This window comes from Boeremia exigua, assembly GCF_020726555.1.
Source record: "Boeremia exigua strain MPI-SDFR-AT-0100 chromosome Unknown C7974scaffold_16, whole genome shotgun sequence".
Classification (NCBI taxonomy): Eukaryota; Fungi; Ascomycota; class Dothideomycetes; order Pleosporales; family Didymellaceae; genus Boeremia; species Boeremia exigua.
This window is the reverse complement of record NW_025763533.1, coordinates 273,918-296,521: the sequence shown is the minus strand read 5'-3', so window position 1 is coordinate 296,521 and position 22,604 is coordinate 273,918. Positions and strand designations below refer to the sequence as shown.

Here is a 22,604-nt window from a genome sequence, read left to right as displayed (position 1 = left end):
TACGCAATGGCAGTTCGCCATGAGCAATGGAGGGCTTGGGGCACGATTCAGGGTATCTATTATGCAATTGAAGGGAAGCCGTCAGATGAGTGCAGTTGGCACTCGAGGGGAGGTTATCTCGAGTAAATAGTTGTAGAGGAGAATCGAGAAAAGTTTACGACATGGCTGCTCACTTGAACATTGCGCTGTGTCTATGGCGCACCCGATCAGGGCTGAAGCGTGATGTTGCGCATTCGTCTGCAATCGATGATTTTCAAAACTGCCCGTTTGGGAAACCCTGAACCCTGCCCTGCCAAGCACCAGCGGACACAGATGCAGCATCGCGGAGGTGGTTACGGAGCGGGCCCTTCCCACTCCACACGCAACCTCTCTTCCCAGCGCTTCCTCGGCCGCCGTAGCTGTCTCTTGGTCTACGTTCCGGCACACGTGGTCCTTGCCTGCGCTCCCACGGACTGGCTGCAACAAGCCACGTCTCCCCCATCCCACACCTCCCCCACCCGCACACACCAGCTGCGAAGATGCGTCTCGACGTCAAGGTACGTCCGCCACCCGAAGCCCGGACACGCGCTTACTTGGATACAGAGGCAGCTCTTTGCGCGCTCGGAGCGAGTCAAGGGTAAGCAGGCTGCACCGCGAACGCCCTCGAGCTCTCATGCTAACACCCGCCAGGCATTGGTAGGAATTGCGCTTCTCCACGTCGCCCCCGATACTAAACAACCTCGAAGACTTCCACCCGACCGAGCCGTGGATCCTGACGACCCTGTACAGCGGTATGAATGGCTGCGACTCCGCAATGGTGGTCCGAGGCTGACGGCGGCAGGACACGTTCACATTTGGTCCTACATTTCACAGTCGATTGTCAAGACATTCGAGCTCACCGATGTCCCCGTTCGCGCTGGTCGCTTCATTGCGCGGAAGAACTGGATTGTTGCAGGTGCGACCCTTGGCTTGTCTCATGTGAAAGCTACGTTGACGCGGCTCGACAATAGGTTCCGATGACTTCCAGATGCGTGTCTACAACTACAACACCTCTGAGAAGGTCACATCTTTCGAAGCACACCCCGACTATATCCGCGCCATCGCCGTTCATCCCACACAGCCCTTTGTGCTGACTGCCAGCGTGAGTCGCGAGACCGAGCAGCAGGGTGCCTGACTGACGCGCTTCTAGGATGACATGACAATAAAGTTGTGGGACTGGGAGAAGGGCTGGAAGTGTATGACTGCCTACATTCAAAGAGATCCGAGGACCTGCTGCTGACCAGATACAGGCGTGCAAGAATTCGCCGGCCACCAGCACTACGTTATGGGCATTGCGATCAACCCCAAGGACCCCAATACATTTGCTTCCGCTTGTCTCGACCGCACAGTCAAGATTTGGTCGCTCGGCAGCTCGACGCCTAACTTCACCCTGGAAGCGCACGAGACCAAGGGTGTCAATTTCGTTGACTACTATCCCCAATCCGACAAGCCCTACCTCCTCACAACATCTGATGACAGGACAGTCAAGGTCTGGGACTACACTACGAAAGCCCTCATTGCGACTCTCGAGGGTCACACGTCCAACGTCAGCTTCGCTGTTTATCACCCCGAACTCCCCGTCATCATCTCGGGCTCTGAAGACGGCACAATCAAGATCTGGCACTCGTCGACATACCGCTTGGAACAGTCTTTGAACTATGGCCTGGAGCGATCATGGTGTGTGGCATCTCAGAAGAGCAAAAATGGCATTGCGCTCGGTTTCGACGATGGAGCTGTAGTCATCTCCATGGGCCGAGAAGAGCCAGCAGTCAGCATGGATGCTGGTGGCAAGATTCTTTGGGCAAAGCACAATGATATTCTCGCAGCAACAATCAAGGGCAACGATTCACTGAAAGACGCGGAACGCCTTACATTGCCTTCCAAAGACCTTGGCTCGACCGAGATCTATCCTCAGTCTCTGCTTCACTCGCCGAACGGCCGTTTCGTCGCTGTCTGTGGTGATGGTGAATACATTATCTACACCGCCCTCGCGCTTCGAAACCAGGCCTTCGGTTCCGCACTGGATTTCTGTTGGGCATCGAAGGAGCACGACAAGGACTACGCTATTCGGGAGTCAGCTACGAGCGTCAAGATTTTCCGCAACTTCAAGGAACGAAGCGTGTTGAACGTCGGCTTCTCTGCCGACGGTTTGAGCGGTGGCGTCCTACTTGGAGTCAAGGGTCAGGGTGGTATTGGCTTCTATGATTGGGATTCTGGAGCTCTTGTCCGCAGGATCGAAGTCGAACCCAAGAGCGTTTTTTGGTCAGAAAGCGGCGAGCTCGTGACATTGGCTACAGACGATACATATTACGTTCTGAGATTCTCGAGGGAGAATTATCTGGAGGCGCTCCAAAATGGCGAGATCGACGAAGACGGCGCAGAAGCTGCTTTCGAGGTCGTCTGTGACATCAACGAGAGGTATGTCCACCGTTCTGCAATCGAAGCTCATGTAGCTGACAGATCAATAGCGTACGCACCGGTTGCTGGGTCGGCGATTGCTTCATCTACACCAACAGCACCAACCGTCTCAACTACCTAGTTGGTGACCAGACTTACACCATTTCCCACTTCGACTCGCCGCATTACGTTCTTGGATACCTCGCCCGCGACTCGAGAATATACATTGCCGATAAGGATGTGAACGTTGTGTCATTCGCTTTGTCGCTGGCTGTTGTGGAGTACCAGACTTTGATTCTCAGGGGAGAGCTGGAGGCTGCAGAGGAAACATTACCTTCTGTGCCCAAAGACCAAAACAACAAGATCGCTCGATTCTTGGAGGGCCAAGGGTACAAAGAGATGGCTCTCAAGGTTGCCACCGACCCAGAGCACCGGTTCGATCTTGCGCTTTCACTGGGTGACCTGCAGCAAGCCACTGAAATTGCGCGGGAGCAGGACACAGAGCACAAGTGGAAGACTGTTGGTGATGCTGCTCTCACCGGCTGGGACATCAAGCTTGCGCAGGAGTGCTTCGTCAAGGCCAAAGATCTAGGCTCGCTGCTGCTCCTTTACTCTGCCACTTCAGACGAGTCTGGTTTGCGCGAGCTTGCCAGCCTCGCCGAGACAGCGACAGCGAACAACGTCGCTTTCTCTGCGCTCTGGCAAATTGGGGACCTACAGGGCTGTACCGACTTGCTCATCAAGACTGGTCGCTTCGCCGAAGCTGTACTTTTCTCCCAGACGTACAAGCCTAGTACGACAGCAGGACTTGCCAAGCAGTGGAAGGCTAGCCTAGAAAAAGAAAATAAAAGCAGGGTCGCGAAGCTCATCGGTGTGCCTCCGCAGGATGGCGAGGGCGACGAGGACATGTTCCCTGAGTGGGATGAATATCTGCGCATGGAGCGTGAGGGTGGCGTCGTTGAAGACCTCCTGGTGCAGGACGATGAGGTGGATGCTGAGGCTGAAGAGGAGGTTGCCGAGGCTGCCGAAGCTGTGGAGGAGGAAGATGACGATGACGACGAGGAAGAGGACGAGGAAGAGGAGAGCAGCGAGTAGTTGATCACTCCACCCTAGGTCTATGCTTTATGGGTCAAAATGATTCACAACATTCACGAATACTCTCAAATTAGTCGCCAACATGCTTGTCATTGAGATTGTGTTACGCCCTTTATAATGCTTTAATACCAGAGTCAAGTCCCGCTAAGGCCAGTCGTCTGCCTGTCAGTCTGCACCCGTACTCGACAAGACGTTGTTACGAAAGCTTTCTGTCTACGCCCCGGCTCCATCAGGATGGGTAGGATCAATCCACTTTACAGTCTCCGGGGCCTCGGCAGGCTCCAGGCCCGGCAAGTTGATGGCCACGGCCTCACTATCACTCCTCATCAACACACACTCCAGCTTCTCATCGTCGCTCGCATTGATCTCCTGGTGCGGGACATAGGGCGGGACGAAGATGAAGTCGCCTGGGCCTGCCTCGGCGGTGAACTCGAGCTTCTCGCCCCACCGCATACGCGCCCGGCCCTTCAGGACGTAGATGACGCTTTCCAGGTGCCCGTGGTGGTGAGCGCCGGTCTTGGCGCCGGCGTGGATGTGTACCGTCCCCGCCCACAGTTTTTGCGCGCCCACACGAGCAAAGTTGATAGCTGCGCTGCGGTCCATGCCTGGCGTCATGTGCGCGCCGCCCACGGCCTCGAGGGAGTCGGCGGGGATTACACGAACACCAGTGGTCTTCCAGGCATCTTCAGGAGGGGTTGGATGATGTTCATGGGCATGGCTGTGAGAGTGCGGGTGAGCTTCTGTCGATGGTGGGTGGTCTGAGGTTGACGGTACTGATGCTGAACCACCTGGGGAGGCCATTGTGATCTGGAGACGACGGCGGGATCTGGATTGCTGTAATTGTAGCTGTTACTGTGGCGATTTGTTTGTGGCTTGGTCGTGTGTTGCATGTGATTGATGATGACGGTTCGATGCGCGATCTTAGATTCAAATATTTGGGCGCTGTACTTTGCACTGTCGAATAACAGGTCTGTCGATGACAACAGTGCAAGGAGATGTTGCGTGCTTGTAATGTGGATCTGCTCAGGCGTTCAGCAAGCTACGGGTGGGGTGAATGCGGGGACTAGGACCTCGGCTGCAGCTGCCTCGCGCGGAAGGAGGCTCCCTCAGACACTGGTCCAGACGAAAGAGTTGTAGATGTGCATGTGCTTGAAATTGTTCGTACAGTGTTGGAGATCTAGAGTCTAGTTTCGGGTCTTGAAGAACGCCGCCCATGAGATGAGAATGCTCGTTGAAGCGCCGTCCTAATATGTGCATCGAAACAAATGACTGAAATAATCAAGAGACGCTACCTGATGGCCGAGGGCTCAGGGTCATCGTACTGCGGCGACTTCTCGTCGCCACTGGTGGTGCTGTTGTCGGTGCTGGTTTCCTCAGAAGACTCGGAAGCTGTGTGTATCCGCCGACTCCGGGTGTTCATCTCCTCTGCCGTCTCGTCGAGGGCTTCCATCTCTCTCAGGCCTTTCCCTCGGCCGAAGAAGTCTTCTGTTCGGAGGCCGCGCACGTCCTCATCCCGGACGCCCCTGCTGGTCCTGAGCGAGCCGTCTGCCTTCTTGCGCCTGATGTATTCTCTGACGGGCCCCATGGCGGCGTCTCTGCATGCTTCCTTGATGTCGGAGCCGGACATGCCGGCGGAGACGCGTACGAGGTATTCGATGTCGAAGTGGGCGGGGTCGATCTTTGTGCCGCGCAGGATGAGGGAAAAGATGTTCTTGCGCTGCGAGGCGTTGGGCAGGGCGACGGGGAACTTCTTGGGCATGCGGCGCAGGATGGCCTCGTCGATGTCCTGGATGCGGTTCGTGGCGCCGAGGATGCAGATGCGCTGCGGGGTGTTGCTGCCGGCGGCGGTGGAGGAGGCGAGGCCGTCCCAGTGCGTCATGAACTCGGCCTTGACCATGCCGCTGGCCTCGTGCTCGCCGCTGCGGCGCTGGCCCAGGACGGCGTCGATCTCGTCGATGAAGACGATGCTCGGCTGCAGCTTGCGGGCCAGGCTGAAGACGGCGTTGACCAGCTTGTTGCTGTCGCCGTACCACTTCTCGGTCAGGGTGGAGATGTGCAGGTTGATGAAGCAGGCGCCCGACTCGTGGGCCAGGGCCTTGGCCAGCATGGTCTTGCCGCAGCCCGGCGGCCCGTACAGCAGCACGCCGCTGGGGGCGCTCAGCAGCGACGACGAGTGGGCGTACAGGTGCGGCATGGTCAGCGGGTAGATGACCGACTCCTTGAGCTCCTCGATGATGGCGTCGAGGCCGCCAATGTCGTCAAAGGTCACGGGGATCTCCTCGGGGGCCACGACCTCCATGGCAATGCTCTGCTCGTAGCTGTTCAGCACCAGGTCCTGCATGCGCGGGCGGCGGGCGCGCGCGTCGTCGTCGTCGCTGTCGTAGTCGCCGTCGCCGCCATGGCTCTTGCGGCGCTTGCTGCTGAGGATGGCGTCGAGCTTGCGCGTGGCGGCGGCCGACTTGGCGCGGGCCTCCTCCTTCTGCTGCGCGTCGGGGTCGAGGCGCGCGAGCAGGTTGCGGATGACAAAGTACGCGATCAGCGGCTGCGGGCGGCGTCAGTACAGAAGTACGGGCGCGGTGCGCGGAGGGGGCGGTGTACTGCGGCGGCGGCCATCAGGATGTCCGGCAGATAGCCCGCGAGGCTGCTCTTCTTGTTGGACGCCATGGTTGTTCGTGCGCGGCTCGAGCCAACGACACGGCACGTGAACAGGACGAGGGGCGAGGGGACGGCGAGGGCTGGGGCTGGGGCTGGGGGTCGAGGGCTGGCAGCGCTGTCCGCGATGCACTGTCTGCGATGCGCTGTTCGCCAAACTTCAGGAACCGGCGCCCTGCCTCGGCGCTTGCAGTTTGCGGTCGTGCGCCACACGCCCGCCGCACCTCCGCGACCATACACCACTCGCATTTCGCAGCACAGCGCACGCGTCGCCATACACCACTCCCACTCCCACTACCGCCGCCATGGCCGCCCTCTACCGCCCCGCCGAAGCTGCCCTGCTCTTGCGCCCTGCCATGCGCCCCGCCCTGCTGCTCCCGCGCATCCAGCCGTCGGCAGCTCGACGCGCCTTGTCCGCCTCGCACCAGACCCGTGCCACCGAGCCCACCTACCCGGGCACGCCCATCCCGCAGCCCGCGCGCCGGTCCATCACCCTGACTGGCGACTCGGGCCAGGTGCCGTGGACTGCCCTGTCGCCGGGCGAGAAGGTCGTGCGCACCACCCAGCAGTCGTTCAACCTGATCGTCGTCGTCATCGGCGTCGTCGCGACCGTACGTCCTCTTGCAGCCACGGCCTGAGCAACCGCACTGACAATTCCAGGGCGGAGTCACCTACTTCCTCTTCCACGACGTCTTCAGCCCCAACTCCAAAATCGCACACTTCAACCACGCCACCGACAGGATCCGCGACGACCCCCGGTGCCAGAAGCTGCTTGGCGAGGGATCCCAGATCTCCGCCTACGGCGAGAGCTCGTTGGCGCGCTACGTCAAAAATCGCGCCATTCGCAGCACAGAAGAGACGGACCAGTGGGGCACCCAGCACCTGAAATTCCGCTTCTTCGTAGAGGGCAACGGGAAGCAGGGCGTGGTACACGTTCACATGATTAAGAAACCGAGCATGTCTTCGTACGAGTATGCCGAGTTGGCGCTCGACGTCAAAGGGCATCGCAGGATCGATCTGGCATCCAAAGAGAAACAGGCCCATGTCGCCCCGAAGATCTTCGGCGCGAGGTGGTGGTAGAACAGCAGCTCCACTCCAAGCTGCGCGCTGCAATGCCGAGAACCTAAAAATCTACTTTTGCTGCTTTCACTCCCCTGCAGTTGGGCTGCTCGACAATCTTTGCTGAAGACTGGGGAGCGTCTCAAAGGAGCGTTTGCTGGTAGTGCTGCATCCAATCGCGTGAGCACCAGCCACATCCGGCACGCGCGTGCGAATGACGTCCAGCTGAATCACGCTTCAACCACCCAAGCATGCTCACCTGCTCGTTCCATAAACGGGCCGTCGCACGGCACTAATGCTTCCCCTCTTTGGCTAAGAGGCCTACACAGTAATCTCCAACGTCCGGACTCTGTTCATGCACGGTTTGAACGAATCTGAATTGTGCATAAGCCATTGAAGCCCACCACACGGCGACATGTCAGTAACTACCGCGTCCTATGCGCCGGACCGTTCAGAGAGGTGCGACTTCCAGACTCATCCAAGCATTCCAGTTGTTGTCGAGCCGGATGTCGACGCAGAAGCCGAAGAACGCGGCCGCCTGAAACGACGTCGCATGTCCTCACACTCTCCTTGTCGGGCAGCATCACCCTCTCGTGGCCATGAGCGCGACAGCGGCTCTCGACACCGACACCACCACCGTAATCACCATCGTGATTCAGAGTCAGCGAGCATGACACCACCTCCAGCTGCTCCCAAGAAGCAAAGACGGCGCAGCGACGCAGAGCCCGACCATACCTTTCGCGGCCGTGGACGGAATCGCAGCGGCAGCAGAGAGCGAACTGGCAGCCCTATTTTTGAGGAAGAGGATGCAAGTGAAGAAGAGGTGAGAGTACTGAGAAAGAGAGCACAGCCGCCCAGTCGACCAAGGGCCGAGGTTGAAGAAGAAGAGGGAGAGCTACGTCGGCAACGGAGCTACCCCAACTTGTACAGGAAAGATTCCAAAGGCGAAGCACAAAAGGTTGAGATCAAGAGTCCGCATCCGCTGCGACAGGAGCTCTGAGCGGCGTGAGGAGTCGGGCGTCTAACTATATACCCAATAAACAAGTAGCTCTCGTCTCAGCGTGAGGTTGTAATTCAATAAACACCATAAACCAAATGGCATGTCTGCTCTCGTCCACTGCTTCTCGTTCGGCTTGGTGGTCGGCGGCACGCGACAGCCTGCAGCGACAGCTGCCAGACCCTGAACGAGCTTATCCGACCAACACAAGGAGCAGTCGGAGCAACCCCTAGACAGTTCTGCTGTCGTCAAACGCACAGCATCGCCATCATGCAACGACCAAAGTGCACATTCTTCCGCTCCGACACTTCCGTGCTGCTCACATCAGCGCCCATCTGGAAAGTTCCATGCTGCCGCGGCTCTTGACGGCGCCCCACCCCCCGCGCCAACCCTCGTGCCAATCACGCCTCGTTGACGCCGTCTCTTCCGGGCTCATAATCGCCCCTTCACCCTCGCCCACCCTCTTCAGGGTCAGTGTTTCTTCTCTGCTCATCCGTCGGCATGCCTCCTGGTAATGAGTATGCTGCTGAGCAGCTCAAGGCTCAGGGAAATGCATGCTTCAAGACTGGCGATTACGAAGGCGCCGAGGCGTACTATTCTCAGGCTATCCAGAAGAACTCCAGCAATCCGCTGCTGTTCACAAATCGCGCCATGGCGCGAAATAAGCTGGAGAAGTGGGACGGTGTCATAGACGACTGCATCAGGAGCATCGAGCAGCTGCCAGAGAATATGAAAGCGTTTCACCTGCTCTGTATGTCTACTAGCACAGTTAAGACGGCAATACCACAGCTGATCACAAGCCCTAGCGCAAGCCCAGCTCGCCGTAAACCACCCCAACGAGGCGCTATCAAGTGCGCTCAAAGCCTACGAGTACTGTACCAAGTCCACACAGCAGACGACCTTCTCCAACGCCGCACTGATCTCACAACATGTTTTGAAGTGTAAAAAGCGCAAGTGGGACATTCGCGAGCGGGAGCGCATAAGGAGGCGTGGTAACCTTCTCTCCGACTTGGAGGGTATGCTTGAGCGGGATCATAAAATGGAGCTGGACGAGATCGATGCTCGCATGGAGTCCGGCAACATAGGTCACACAGAAGGCCACGAGGAGAAGGAAGAGCGCCGTCTCGAATTTGAAAAAAAGCGCGACGACCTGCGCACCGCGTTTGCCATCTCCGACCCTGACAACCAGGAGAAGCGCGAAGTGCCCGACTATCTTGTCGATGGGATTACGTTTGAAATCATGCATGATCCAGTCGTCACGAATAACGGGAGAAGCTATGAGAGAGCCACGCTGATTGAGCATCTGAAGCGGAATCCCACGGATCCACTTACAAGAGAGCCGCTGAAAATCAGTGAGCTGAGGCCAAACCTGGCGCTGAAAGATGCCTGTCAGGAATTCATTGAGAGCAACAGTGGCTGGATATATGATTGGTAAGGCTCGCTTTTATCAGGCGCGCAGTTGAGAGGTAGGTGTGAGGCGGTACTGGCAGTGTTGAAGTTTAGGGGAAGAGTCGCTGACGTCTGCCTAGTCAAGAAGGCGAAGTAGACCCCGACAGTCGTTGGGCGCATCTGTCGCATTGTTGAAGTAGAGGGGCCTCCATGTTTTTGCATTGATTGGAGTCCCAAATCGTCCACATGACACATCGAGCCTGTTCAAGCGACTGGTTTTTGCTATATACCCTTGCAATACTCTTCACTCTTCATTTTTCACATCGCTCGACGGCTTACCGTCTCATGCCAATCTCCAGCTGAACATTGCCCCTGTCTTCAAGTTTGCACGCGTGGTACAGCAGTACAACATATCAGGCACACCCCAAGTTTTGGCAACAACCTCGTGCTAAGTTCGGTGCCAAGTGTGCGCGATGTCTTCGTCACATCATCGACGTCAACACAAGATATAGCATCATTCCTCAACTCGCTTGCTTTACAGTACACCACTCCAATCTACGAAACATACTGTTTCTACCAGCTCGATACGCAGCGCATCATGTGAGACATAGTAGACGACGTGTTGCACCATGATGTGTCGATCGCTACCACGATTTACTTCTACTATCGGCAGCAGATACGCCCCTGTTGTACAGTACCTATTTTCTGGAACTTCCCGATCACTTTTCACTTCCAGCTTGAACGTAGAAAGGTCTTTGTCCGCATAAGGCTGGAGTACTCGGGTTTCAAAATGGCTGTACTGTGGGCAAGGTTATATCTACCAATATCTTCAAGCAGAACGTTGGGCTAGTGGTGGTGGCACCAAGGAACTCACATCGGAACGTGCTTGCTTTCATCTTCCATGGTGGCACGTGGTTGAACTCAACAGAGCGTCCAAAAACAACAACACCTTCCAACAGGTACTATGTTTTTGCGGGGATGTATCTTGGTTCAAACTCTTTTCAAAGAGTGATAAGGTGCTAGCGTTCACCGATATCATTTGACTGCCACTTGGGCCCTTGGTGACCCCGACTTCACTTCCGTGTGAAAAGGATATGGGGATGTGCACGTTTGCAACATAATCGTTGGCATATACCCTGATCAAAGGCCTATCAAAGCTTCTGTATATCATGATTGACAAGTGTTGCACTTCCTACGGTTTTGACATGGGTTCAAGCCGGATGTTGAATGCTCTATAGCGTGTAGGAGTGCTGTTTGCATCCTTGACAGTCATAGTCTTTATTGGAAGTTGAATGGTAGTACTACTTGAAAGCGAATGGTAGCACTGCTAAATGATGAGTGGTAGCCCGATGCACTCTATTCGTGATGTCTTTGAGAAACTCTGTTTTAATGTCCACAAAGACTTGTGAGTGTGACAAGATTGCGACGCGTACAAGTAACTATCGGGACTAGCAAGGCCTCTGTGTAGAAGCTCGACACTCATTTTCCACACAACCAAACAATGATGACAGCCCCGCAAAATATCGACAACAGGCTGGAGTATCAACGAAATCATCTTACTCTAATGTCTCGACTCGACCAGAAGGTTCCATCTTGAATGTGAATGCGGCAAACTGGACTCAAACTCCATCAGTACACGATCGAATCCTGGCTGCACTCACTGAGCCATGTATCCCTTTTTTGGGACAGACGAACCTCTGCAGCAGTCGATTGATATCGGCTTTGAAGCAGGTATTCGAGACTGAGCATGCGGGAATTGTTGAGAGTCCTGAGGTAACCTCAGATTGACTCGACGCTTGTATACCTGCGCTGAGTCGCATGACTGTCATGAGATTCTACGTCGGCATGGTTGAGACAAATGACGTCGAAGTCACTACGTCTATTGAGTAGTGTGGTGAGAGCATGCCGCGTGGCTCACATGCCGACCCAACGTTCGGCAGCGAGTTATGGTCGATGAGAGCAAGCGTCACTAGCATGAACCGGCGTGTGGCTACATCAACGCTCTTGCTGCGTATCTGATAGGTCGACAATGAGGAGCGATGTCGAGTCGCGCGGTATGAATCGCACTCGTCAGATCTCGCGTAGAAGCTTTGTAAGTTGGGCGTTTCTTACTCAGCTGTCGTCGCCATTGGCTCCGGGTTGGCTCCGACATTCTTCGTGTTAGAGCACCAAGGATTCCATCCCTCGATAATGCCCACAATACGGAGTGCGATCTTGAACTATCAGGTGTATAAACCGACTCGCGTACTAGCCAAGGAAGCTTGATACCTCGGCGGTGATCGCTTGAGAGTGATACATGCGTGCTCACTTTTGCGTAGAGTCGGCCGTTTTGTACCACTCAGGACCTGGATTTGGTACTCTTGCAGGATGCAAAAGACGCAAAGACGGCCCGAGTGTCGAAGTTTGTTGCGGCTCATGGCCGTGCCTGTACTTTGAGGTCGCTCTGTAGGTAGTGCGACCAAAGAGGATAACGATAGAATTCACACAGTTCATTGTTCCCGGGCACTGTCAATGCGCAGTAGTCTGTTGGGCTAGGGCGACCTGGTCATGCTGTACCAAAGTATGGTTAAATCTAACAAGCGAGGTAGGACATCAGATAAGGCTGCTGGGTTCCGGAAAGATCGTAGGACCCTGCATAGCCCTATCCCACTAGTTCACGTCGGGACAGTAATAACGTGCATCATGAGGGTAACAGCGGAGATCGTTGTGGTCGGTACAGCCTTACGCCTTATCCATCGGCTGCATGCTAGCGCAGTGTAAGTTGCACGCTGACTGTGCTTCAGGGCGCATGAAGATGCTCATTGCACCGTTTACCATACCGTTCGGGGTAGGCCGCCGGTATGTGGAAATTCTGGGGTACACTGTCGTTGAAAAGAGCATCGAATGAGTGTTTGGCACATGGTGAACATGTGAAGCGAACGATCAGCCAAGATGCGACCCGCTTGTGGGATTCCTCTTGGGTTCCACTCCTTTCCCTATGCGTGCTTGTGGATTTGTGCCCCTTGGAGGGATAAATACCAACTACGGTAACCACCTGCCGTGACCACGCGGCTGAGGGCCAGCTAACAGTGGCTGCGCTGCCTATGTACGGTACCCTTTCGAGAACGCACTAGGATTGGTGCTACAGCCACGGAAAATTCAAGCCACAGGGCAGACAGCAAATCTTCCTGATCATGTGTGGGCCGCTGTATCGTGGAGTGAGGGGCAAGGCTGTTGTGCTTGACTGGCAGCGGCCGAATGGTGGAAATCGTCGTGCTCGGAGACGATGGCCCACTAGCAGGGGGCAGTTGCTTATGCACGCATCGTTCGACCAGCGCGTCCTCCTGGGGCTGCCATGGGCTGATGTGCGTTCGAAGTGGCATACTCCAGTGTCGCCTCCCCTTGCCATGCAGACCCGGCACAGACCCAGCATTCCCATCTGCACGGACATGTACCAATACCACATGCTGGTTCGGTGAGAACACCGCGCAAGATGACGCGTTGTGTGCCCTGTTCGTGTCCGTGGCGGGAGTCCAACTCTGAGCGCGAAGGCCCAGCACGCTGCGTCACTTTCGTACCGGTCCAAGATCACATCTTACAGTTTTCTGCCGCAGAAAGACTGCTCAAACACTGTTCCTGGCCAGAGTAGCGCACTAAGAAGCCAAAGCATATGAGACAAGATGCCAAGCTCAGATCAGATCAAAACTGGTCAAGCTTTGGGCAAGAGTTGCCTTTCACGTTCTCGCACATTATCTAGCCAGGCCCACCGTCAACGTGTCCACTGACTCATTCGTCCGCTGTGCCGAAACATGGCTTTGATGAATTTCGCGCTGACAACGGACTTCGCAATAAGTGACTTGTGCATGACAGAGTCACTGGCACTATTTGCACATCGTCACCCCGCAAGAAAGATTCAGGGAAGGCGTCCACTCGAGGTTATCTGTCGAACCAGTAGGCACTGAGTGGGAGCGACCCTTGTCTACAGACAAAGGAGATCCTTCGGCAGGGAAACACTTCGCAATGCGTAACCACCCGACATCATATGGGCTTTCCTCCGACCGAGATTCGGGGCTTGCACGTCAGTCAGCAAATTCACTCGACGTGATGTTACCTGTAGTCAGACGTAACCTCAGGCTTGAGCTGTCTACCAGTCTGACGTCGTTGATGTACGAGCCACACTGCGCTCAAGCCACAGACAGACGGTCATTGCACTCAGATCCGCACCGTGCTATCGTCATGTGCACCACCTATGAAGACATCTGAATCTTTTCGGTCGAGCGCAACGCGTGGATCTTGGCAGGTCTATTTGTGAAGCACAGGTCTAACCCCGCTACGGTACAAGCATCCTAAAGTGATTAAGCTTCGTGAGAACAATGTCCGGAACCCTCGCTAATCTCTGAGCGACAGCGAATGACTAAGTTGTGTGCTGCACACCCACCTTGTGAGGCTCGTCGCGGTTAGCCCGTACCTTCAGCGGCACATTTATCAAGGACCAGATCAGGACTAGCGTAAACATGCATGCATGCCCCTGCAACCGGCTGCCGGCCACGCTCTCCTACGAGCCACTTGAAGACGAGAATAACAACTTTGGGGAGCTTCCCGCATCCCAGACCGTGTTCCCGGCGCTTGAGCCGAAGCATAGGCTGGACTGCTCCTTTCGTGACAGCGGCATGCGGGCTTCCTCACAGATAGCCACAGCGACCAGGGTAGGCCGCGACCGTTTACGCGGGCACAGTTGCATCGAACAAGAACGGCTCCCGTGGCGGTCGTGCATTCTCTCCGCACTCCGTGCGCTGTATAAGATCTCAGCTCGCCCACATGTGTAAGCCGCCCTGCCACACAAATACTTATCCAGACCTCTTCCTTGCACGTCACAAGCCAACTCTCGCGTCATCCATTGCGCTTGACGACTGCGCATAATTAGAGAAATAGCCTACCGTCTTGTAAAGACTGTCAAGCTGTCACATTAGCACCGCGACCAGCGTTCTCATTGAGCGTCATACACATTGTGCGAGATGGACTCCCAGTCTTTCGATTACTGGATGTCACAGAGCCATTACGTTCCTCCTCAACCACAACATGCAGCCCTGTACGACGTACCTCCAGACATGTCCAAAGTACCGAGTCTGAGCGGATCACCAGTGAGAGACATGTGCATTTCAAGATTCGTAGCGGTGATTGACATGTGTAGGAGTCATCGACATACGATCAATTTCCTGCACCTCTCCACCAGGCCTATTTTCCTCAGGTCGTCGACGAGCCAATGCATTTCGGATCGTACCACATGCCAATGACGCCTTCAGAGTTTGGTTCAGACCACGACAGCCCTTACTGTAGTCCACGGCCTATTCCACATACAGATTCTGTCTACATGAACGGCTCCGCAGCACTGCCTACAGACAAGACACACACTACATCAGGGGTGAGTCGATACATTATCAGTCGCCTACAGCGCGCTAATATTTGACAGCGTCGACGAGCACAGAATCGAGCAGCTCAACGCGCCTTTCGCGAACGGAAAGAAAAGCACGCCCGTGACCTCGAATCGCAGCTCTCAGTCCTGTCAGAAAAGTACAGCAAGCTCGAAGTGTCGCATACCGAACTCAATGCCGCATACGATAAACTCCGGAAGACTATCGAGCTGCTGATTCAAGACGATGACGCCGAGGGTCAAGACGAGGATGGAACAACAACTCATCGCAAGAGCAACAACTCAGACACCCTCCGAAAGCTGCTCGGAATACTACATGGGGAGATCAAAGGAGCGATACCGCTCAAGTCGGAATCAACTTGAGTATTCGTTCATCTCAGTTTGCGATATCCTTTTTCCCTAGAAATGGACATTCAGTTCCAGGGCGTTTCATGGAGTATTCACGGCGGGAACACGGCGTCAACCATGGTCCAATTGAGCGGTACAGCCTTCTAGATGGGATCCTATACGACTTACGAGTAACGATGGGTGGTAACTTGCATTACTTTTCGAGAGTTTCTTTATGACAGGAAAGCTTTTCAAACAAGGTGGGCCATTGAGCGACTAGCTCATCGAACGCTGGAATGACTACCTTGAACATTTGGCGATAGCGGTCGAGGTAGATTGTGGTCGGCACATGTAGCTGTCGGCCTGGCTATCGATAGACTAATCACATCGCGCAAATATTCACAAATAGCGTTTGTCATTCTTGCAAGACCTGTGTTGCTAAATTAGCTGGGTATGAGTTGAGTGGGGTACGGAAGGACGGTGAACATGTGAAATTGATCGACCGTCATTTTAGCCACAGCAGTATTCAAAACTCCAACTGGATGAGCTATTGCCCAAAGCGGCCTGACAGACACCCGTGTCGACCCACTTACACACAGCCGCTAAGAACTGTGCGGCCAACGTAAGTCTTTTGTGTCATGGTTTGGCAATGGCAGGCAGGTTCAACCGATCAGATAAGGTCCACGGAGTGTGTAAGCGACATGGCTGTCCGTTGGAATGCGGACTTCGTCGATAGCGTGCGTCGGACCATGCACGAGAACTGCAGGTGATTTTATTAGAGGTTCCATGTCTGATTTGTCGCTACTAGTATGTCGATCTCGAGCGAAGCTACGGAGTAGGACTTCGTCTAATATGTTTCATACACCACATTGTCATGTCCATCATATACGACTTGTCTCAAGCCAAGTCTAAACAAAGAGATGACAAGAACAGGCCGAAGTCCGAGATGACCTGCCCAAAAGGGTCAAGTCTACCAAGCGGGTAAGGTAGAGGCTGAAATACCCGTGACCACTCGCTTGTGTAAGTTAGCCAAGTCTAAGATTAACTTACTATACGAACACCGATTGGGGACCGGTACCTAACACACCATGTACATCACTAGTGGCGGATCCTGCTATTTTGTTTATTGTTAGCAGGCCATGTCTTATGCCTCATTAATGTTCTTTGCCGCGCTTGTACTGCTCGGAAAGGATGTACATACTTTAACGTGGAGTCTCGGCTATGTAGTTACGTTCTTAGGTCCAACTTTTATGCCTAAAGAGCCAAATTTAGACTTGGTCCCGCTCAATGTGTTAACATTTTTTAACGGGTGGGTGACTGTCTACTTGCATTGAACTTGCCCAATCCATGCTAGTTAGGATGCGCACATAATAAGTCCATACAAACACAGTCGGCCGCTCTTGTTCCTGTCGCTTGATTGCTACGTACCATAGGAATTGAGCATAACTCCTTCTAAAGATGTGGAGGATCTCAAGTGTAGTGTTTACTTATGATTTGAGAAAGTACCAATTGAAACGCGATGGCCAAAAGCCGGACCGGTTCTGCTCATCACTGATCATCACTGTAATAATTACTATGACACTGTGTTTCTATGCCCGTGGCTCTAGACCATTTCACTTCTAGACTGTGCATTACTGTGTACTACATGGAGACGATGTTACTACAACGATGACCTGACACAAGGTGGATCAACAGCCTTGTGTTCCGTTAATTTGTATCCTTCAACAACTCCAAAGTGAACGTTCATCGATCGTCCTCTCAATCAATCGTGGTATCAATAAGTCTATACAGTCTTTGTTCTATCAGGTACTACAAGATTGACTGCGCATACAAACTGAGCCCAAGCAATGTTTGGTCAACTAACGTGAAAAGGCGCGACATCGAAAACGGTCCATCTTTGACAAATTGATAGGTGAGTGCCGAAGAGGTACGTAAGTCGGGAAGTGTAATGCTAGGGATGGTGGAGGGGGTCAAGGGGGTTGTGAATGCAAGTTAATACATGCTGAAGTACTGAAACGAACGGCGAGTGTAAAACAACTCATCAGTGAGCCTTTGATATTATCCGCGATAGGACGAGACTCACTAAAGAACTTTGGGTCAAGGTGAGTAAAAGAGATAATCTGAAGGCCAGGTTGTTCTCACACTTTGCCGCCAACATGAAACGGGATGTTTCGTGGAGGCGATTCGAGGACACAAGGATGCGTACTATGGTAGTTAACAGGTAAAGGTATGAGGAGTGAGCTACGTAAGAGAAATGGGGTTGCTGTTTCTGTGTAATACATCTCATGAGCCAAATTTCATGAGTCAAGTTCCGTAAGCCAAAAGCCCATTAACTTCATTCACGTTCTATGTATCAAGAATCACCTGATGCCACGGAAGCTGCACAATACGGGGCGGATGCAGCGTATTCTCTGGTGAAACTCCCGGGATCTTGACGTGTGATAACAATTGTCATGTGGGGCCAACCTTGCAAGAGCACGTAAAGTCACAGAGAGTATTGGGATGAAGGGAGCTTGCTGTGGAATGATGCAAAGAAAACGGAAACCACTTGAAGACATGACAGGGATTGGAGAGAGAGAAGAAAATCGGGTTCGCTGGTCGTATCCGGGCGCGGCAATGGCTGGTGGATCGGCTTGCTGTCGGTTCTTCGACTCGCGGTAGGGGTGAGGGCAATGGGCCGGCGCCGTAGGGCTTTGCTGAGTTTGTAGTGGTCGGTGCTACGGGTGGCTTTGGATATTCGTATTTCGTCTGGCGAAGGCAATTTGCAATGGGCGTGGTGCTTGAGGTGGTATGGCTGAGTTGAGTTCGCGATGGGATGTGTCGCTGCTCCTTGGATGGTGCTGCGAAGTCGACTGCCGAGTCGTGGGGGCTTACCTTGCATCATACTTCACCATGACACCACGTCGTTCAATGATGGTAGCGCCAGCCTCGAAAAGACATATGGTCTTGTAACTATAGGTCATTAGCATGAGCATCCCAGATGCCTCGTTCTGCCTTGAGCCTAAAACGCAGTATCGCTATGCAAGAAAAGGGTATACTCTACAGGGTCCAAAGACCACTGCGCTTCTTGCCCATCGGGTAGACAAGAAGCGCTGCCATAAACAGACCGACTGTAATTCCGATGGCGATTTGAATCATAGATGCAGCGACGTTGAAGACAATGGAGTTGAGGCCGTCGGTAGTTGTCTGTTATCGAGTTAGTTCGTACTGCGTGGGTTCTGAGATAGAGAACGTACATCAGCGGCTGTCGAGCCTCTGATCAATGCAGACGCTGTTCGAAGAGCAGAGTCGATGGCTCCACTGGAAGCAAGACTACCAGGGACTTGCACGTACACTGCAGGCAAAAGCACGGCAGCAGCAACGCCGTGTCTCACTCGACTGTACAGATTGGCCAGGACACCCACGGTGAAAGCTCCAAAGGTATAGGCGATGGGTGCAGAAGAAGTGAACTTCATGTTGGCAAAGAAATTGACCGTGTATCCTGCCGTGGCGATCAAGATCATGGCGGGCATCTGTTTGTACTTCGCTTGTACCGTGAAAGTGACAAAAAACACGTACAGTGGAACGAAAAGAAAGTTCCAGTACTTGTTCAAAGGGTTCGAGCAGGTCTGTGCATTGGTCGCATTCGGGTCAATCGCGCCGTAGATAGCTGTGCCCACGGTGATGCCGTATCCTAGAAACAGCGAGTAGATGATGGCAAAGACGAGGCGAATTGACCCTGGCACAATGGCACGAGACTGCAGCTCCAGCGCAGAACTGAGCACAAGCCACCCAGGAAGGATCATGGCTATGGCGCTTTGCGCGATCGCGGAGAAGCAGAATAAGCTTCCACCGTTGATGCTCCCAAAGGCGCGCGCTAAGAAGCTCATTAAAACTGGACTTGTGAGCTGAAGTTCAAGAAAGGGACGTAGAAGCCATACTGGTCGCTGAGATCTCGAAGACGGTACTATACGTCTTTGACAGCGGTGATACAACCAGCTGTAAAGTGCCCAGTAGACAACCGAGCACAAGAATGACAGGCATGTCAATAAGACGTGCTGAAAAGAACACGCTGACTGCTGCAGATGCTAGACCATACATGAGGACGCACAGCCAAACGTTGTGACGGTCTTTGGCGTTGATCACGTCATTCAGCCTTTGCATCGCCTCGTCTAGGTCGATGACATCATGGAGCACCTCTTTGTAAATCTCATGCGTGTCCTTGAGCTTTCCGAGGTTAACACCTTGCGCTGTTCGAACGATCTTGACTTCGGCCTGTCGTGATGTTAGCAAACCTGCGTACACACCCTTGAAGGAGGCAACATTACAGTGTGAGTCAACGCGTCGTCAAAACTGATCAACATACATCCCGGGATGTATAGAAACTGGCTGTTTATCTCAAGCACTTTCGCTGTAGTGGCAAGGTACTCTTCTAGCCGATGAGTGGGGGCACCGAAAAGCATCAAGGCACGACACATGCGGATGATGTATTGTTGGCGCTTGAGAATGTTGGCGACGTGGATCTTTATGCGCACGTCTTGGTCCTCTTTGGCTTTCATGACTTTGGCAAGTATGCCACCACTAGTGGTACGCTTGTGACTTGGGCGCGTAGGAAGCTCCTTCTTGTTGTTGGGGTTGGCCAACTTGGCTGATGCTCCAACCAGTGTTGCCAAAGTTTCTTGGGACTGTGCCGCTTTCTCTTGCTTGTACCATTTCTTGCGCGACGGTGTGGCTGCGCCGGATGCCGAGCCGGGTTGCTGGGCTGTGGGCGGAGAGCTGCTGCTGGGCTCTGAGGGTGTGACAATATCGCCATATGCTGGAAGTGGATTTTTATAGGCCTGGAGAAGCTGGTAGAAGATACCGCCCTGTGTGTTCCCCGTTACGGCGTAATCCTCGTCATCGTCGACCGCGCCATCTCCAGCAAGGTATTCGTGAGGACCAACAGTACTGTGCGCCATCAACAACTGTTCCGCAGCAGCAGCAGTGCCATCATCGCTTTTCGAAGTTTCAAGCGATTCGGCCTCGCTCAGGTGACTCAAGCGAGGTTGCTCCTCAATAGGGGGTGGAATTTCAGCAGCGACGCTATTGATTCTCACTCGTGCCCTTCCAGGGGTCACGTGGGTTGGCTGCAACGACTGCGATGACTGTGAAGGTGGGTATTGTTCGAGCTCGTGTTCGTCAACGCGTGTATGATCGGAGGTATTGGTTGATGATGGTTCCATGACAGGCGAAATGCTACCGAAAAGAAGCAAGTGTTTGTAACCAAAGACACAGTGTAGCTGGATGCTTTTGCCATGCTGGGCCGCGACGTGGTTATATTCAAAAGAGCCCAAGTACCTAGTCTCATGCTGGCTGCTGTGGACCACGGCGTTCCTGCGGGAGGACCCAGGGCGTCGTCCCGGAGTTAACGTTAGTCATAGGAACCCTTGCTTGACCCAAAATAGAAGGAGCGTGTTTTCGTGATTGGATGCTCGAAAAGTCTTCGCACAGCACGCGTCCCGATTTGGGTACTGGGAACGAGAGGGCGACTGTTCCATCCGTGTTCGCGCTCGCGGAAACGCGTGTCATGACGAAGTTTGACGGAAAAGGCGGCCAAGGAACACTTTGCTCGACCAACGTCAGTAAATTGGACCCTGGTGTATCAAAATCTGGAACCAAGCGCGGATCCCCATCTCTCCCCGCGTGCGTAAACACGAGTCGCTGCTTGCGTCGCGAAACTGCAAGTCATACCCACCACTTTTTTTTTGCGTACTCGTGTGGCGCTGGGACGGTTTGCAAGGGTGGGACCTTCTCGAAAGGATCAATTGTTCTAGATTAGACGACTTGACTCCAACTTCCGTTCCCAGACCACAGAGGGCCACTGCAGCTAACGCTATGATCACCTTCGGTGCTCATACTTGGACCTTGACTCCACAAAATGATAGGAGTAGGACGACTCGTGCGTTGAACGCTCGTACCAACGACAAAGTTTGTGATGATCTGCTGCCTTCTTCTCTCGACCACTTCGTGAACATAGCACTTAATGGAAGCATCTGGGCTATCGACAGGAGGCTATGAATCTAGAACCTTGCTGTGCAAAGAATTCACCCAGTGGTCCGGTCACGTCTCTGTGCAGTCTCACTGTCTCTCAGAGCTCGTTGTCGATATATACGTGGGGCCACAGCCCTGAACAGATGTTATACCTCGGAATAAGCTGCTGAGGGACTGCACTGCGGCTGTCTGCCCTCTCTGCACTGTGCATCCCGAGGTCGGCGATTCGAGCAAGGTGATCTGTCTCCCCACAGACTCTGTCATCGAGACGTAAGCATCCTTAAAATCTTGCGTCACTCTCAGGTGCTCTGAGTTTATACTGGTGCCTTCTTGCTAGGCGCTTTGGAAACTTGAACGTCTGCATCCACGCATTCGCGTTACAATCTCGTAAACGCCATGAATCGTGGTAATTCACAAGACTATTCACAGGTCCGCCGGCTGAGCATCGGCTGTATCAACGTTGTAGCTTATCCTACCGGCTGGAAGGAAGAACAACGCTATCAATGCACCCCCGCGGACCTGTGGGTAGCTGTCATGTCATCAGCACTTTGACTACAGATGAGGTCTTCTCCAGAACCTACTGATGCGTTCCCGCACTCGGACTTGTCCACCCTGCACCTTGCCAATTCGTCATGCCTTTCAACTCTGCGGTCGAGTCTATTTGAACCACACAGTTGATCTCGCCATACGGATGCGAATGATACTGTCCTGAGAACACATCCTGTGAGTTCATGTACACCGTCGTGATTGAGAAAAATCGCGTTTCTTCCTTGGGTAGTGCTATCTTTGAGCGCCGGTAGTTCTTTCCAGAAACTTCAACATTGGCAATCCAACCTTCCTTTAGACCCTGGCGTGTAAGACTACAGAGGTCCTCATAAAGGGCGTTTCCAGGTCCATAGTGCGTGTTCAAATGGGCTTCAAGATTCTTGCCAGGAGTCCTAGATGTGGGTTAGAACAGGCATCGGGTTCTGGATGGCCAACATGCAAGTTCTGAACTTCCGCAAGGAAGTATTGACACCGTTGGAGTAGCTTTTGAGCGGTTGGATTGTTTGTGATGTCTACTTCGGTGCCAGCCGTATAACTTTCTTGAGTCTGTGCATCCATTACGTTTGTCTTGTTAAAAGAACCAAAATATCACTGAAGATAGTTGTTGTTGTTTACGCAGTGGTTGCGACAAGGAACAAGTGTAGATGCATTCGGTAATGCTGCATTTACCCCGCATGCTTCATCATGCCGGCGTTCAGGTCGGGA

At 53.7% G+C, this 22,604-nt stretch overlaps 9 protein-coding genes across 9 annotated transcripts; 5 read left to right on the top strand and 4 right to left on the bottom strand.

Annotated features, from left to right (window-relative positions):
- The first annotated feature begins 346 nt into the window (after positions 1–346).
- C7974DRAFT_406511 (coatomer WD associated region-domain-containing protein) lies at positions 347–3,582 on the top strand. The gene is made up of 9 exons (XM_046143148.1): positions 347–536; positions 583–616; positions 670–675; positions 726–770; positions 821–934; positions 990–1,120; positions 1,169–1,214; positions 1,269–2,436; positions 2,487–3,582. The coding sequence occupies exons 1-9, from the start codon at positions 519–521 to the stop codon at positions 3,508–3,510; spliced, it is 2,586 nt and encodes an 861-aa protein (XP_045990925.1). The 5' UTR covers positions 347–518; the 3' UTR covers positions 3,511–3,582.
- A 35-nt stretch (positions 3,583–3,617) lies between these two features.
- Positions 3,618–4,555, bottom strand: C7974DRAFT_86612 (RmlC-like cupin domain-containing protein). Its single transcript, XM_046147416.1, has one exon. The coding sequence runs from the start codon at positions 4,309–4,311 to the stop codon at positions 3,724–3,726; it is 588 nt and encodes a 195-aa protein (XP_045990924.1). The 5' UTR covers positions 4,312–4,555; the 3' UTR covers positions 3,618–3,723.
- C7974DRAFT_86640 (P-loop containing nucleoside triphosphate hydrolase protein) lies at positions 4,482–6,309 on the bottom strand. The gene is made up of 3 exons (XM_046147417.1): positions 6,109–6,309; positions 4,676–6,052; positions 4,482–4,529 (listed from the first exon to the last, which is right to left on the bottom strand). Exons 1-2 carry the CDS (start codon positions 6,172–6,174, stop codon positions 4,799–4,801), a joined length of 1,320 nt encoding a protein of 439 aa, XP_045990923.1. The 5' UTR covers positions 6,175–6,309; the 3' UTR covers positions 4,482–4,529; positions 4,676–4,798.
- A 158-nt stretch (positions 6,310–6,467) lies between these two features.
- C7974DRAFT_323661 (TIM21-domain-containing protein) lies at positions 6,468–7,242 on the top strand (the record flags this gene model as incomplete). The annotated part of the gene is made up of 2 exons (XM_046138915.1): positions 6,468–6,773; positions 6,823–7,242. The coding sequence occupies 2 exons, from the start codon at positions 6,468–6,470 to the stop codon at positions 7,240–7,242; spliced, it is 726 nt and encodes a 241-aa protein (XP_045990922.1).
- A 179-nt stretch (positions 7,243–7,421) lies between these two features.
- Positions 7,422–8,470, top strand: C7974DRAFT_86494 (uncharacterized protein). The gene has a single exon (XM_046147414.1). The coding sequence runs from the start codon at positions 7,637–7,639 to the stop codon at positions 8,219–8,221; it is 585 nt and encodes a 194-aa protein (XP_045990921.1). The 5' UTR covers positions 7,422–7,636; the 3' UTR covers positions 8,222–8,470.
- C7974DRAFT_86495 (uncharacterized protein) lies at positions 8,471–10,151 on the top strand. Its single transcript, XM_046147415.1, has 3 exons — positions 8,471–8,969; positions 9,025–9,649; positions 9,748–10,151. Exons 1-3 carry the CDS (start codon positions 8,720–8,722, stop codon positions 9,800–9,802), a joined length of 930 nt encoding a protein of 309 aa, XP_045990920.1. The 5' UTR covers positions 8,471–8,719; the 3' UTR covers positions 9,803–10,151.
- A 4,008-nt stretch (positions 10,152–14,159) lies between these two features.
- Positions 14,160–15,380, top strand: C7974DRAFT_445783 (uncharacterized protein; the record flags this gene model as incomplete). Its single annotated transcript, XM_046145565.1, has 3 exons — positions 14,160–14,727; positions 14,778–15,008; positions 15,057–15,380. Exons 1-3 carry the CDS (start codon positions 14,602–14,604, stop codon positions 15,378–15,380), a joined length of 681 nt encoding a protein of 226 aa, XP_045990919.1. The 5' UTR covers positions 14,160–14,601.
- Positions 15,381–18,339: 2,959 nt separating this feature from the next.
- C7974DRAFT_86408 (uncharacterized protein) lies at positions 18,340–20,689 on the bottom strand. The gene is made up of 4 exons (XM_046147413.1): positions 19,652–20,689; positions 19,265–19,598; positions 18,581–19,218; positions 18,340–18,530 (listed from the first exon to the last, which is right to left on the bottom strand). The coding sequence occupies exons 1-4, from the start codon at positions 20,543–20,545 to the stop codon at positions 18,384–18,386; spliced, it is 2,013 nt and encodes a 670-aa protein (XP_045990918.1). The 5' UTR covers positions 20,546–20,689; the 3' UTR covers positions 18,340–18,383.
- An 889-nt stretch (positions 20,690–21,578) lies between these two features.
- On the bottom strand, positions 21,579–22,543 carry C7974DRAFT_86404 (uncharacterized protein). Its single transcript, XM_046147412.1, has 3 exons — positions 22,339–22,543; positions 21,935–22,291; positions 21,579–21,882 (listed from the first exon to the last, which is right to left on the bottom strand). Exons 1-3 carry the CDS (start codon positions 22,455–22,457, stop codon positions 21,777–21,779), a joined length of 582 nt encoding a protein of 193 aa, XP_045990917.1. The 5' UTR covers positions 22,458–22,543; the 3' UTR covers positions 21,579–21,776.
- Between the last annotated feature and the right edge of the window lie 61 nt (positions 22,544–22,604).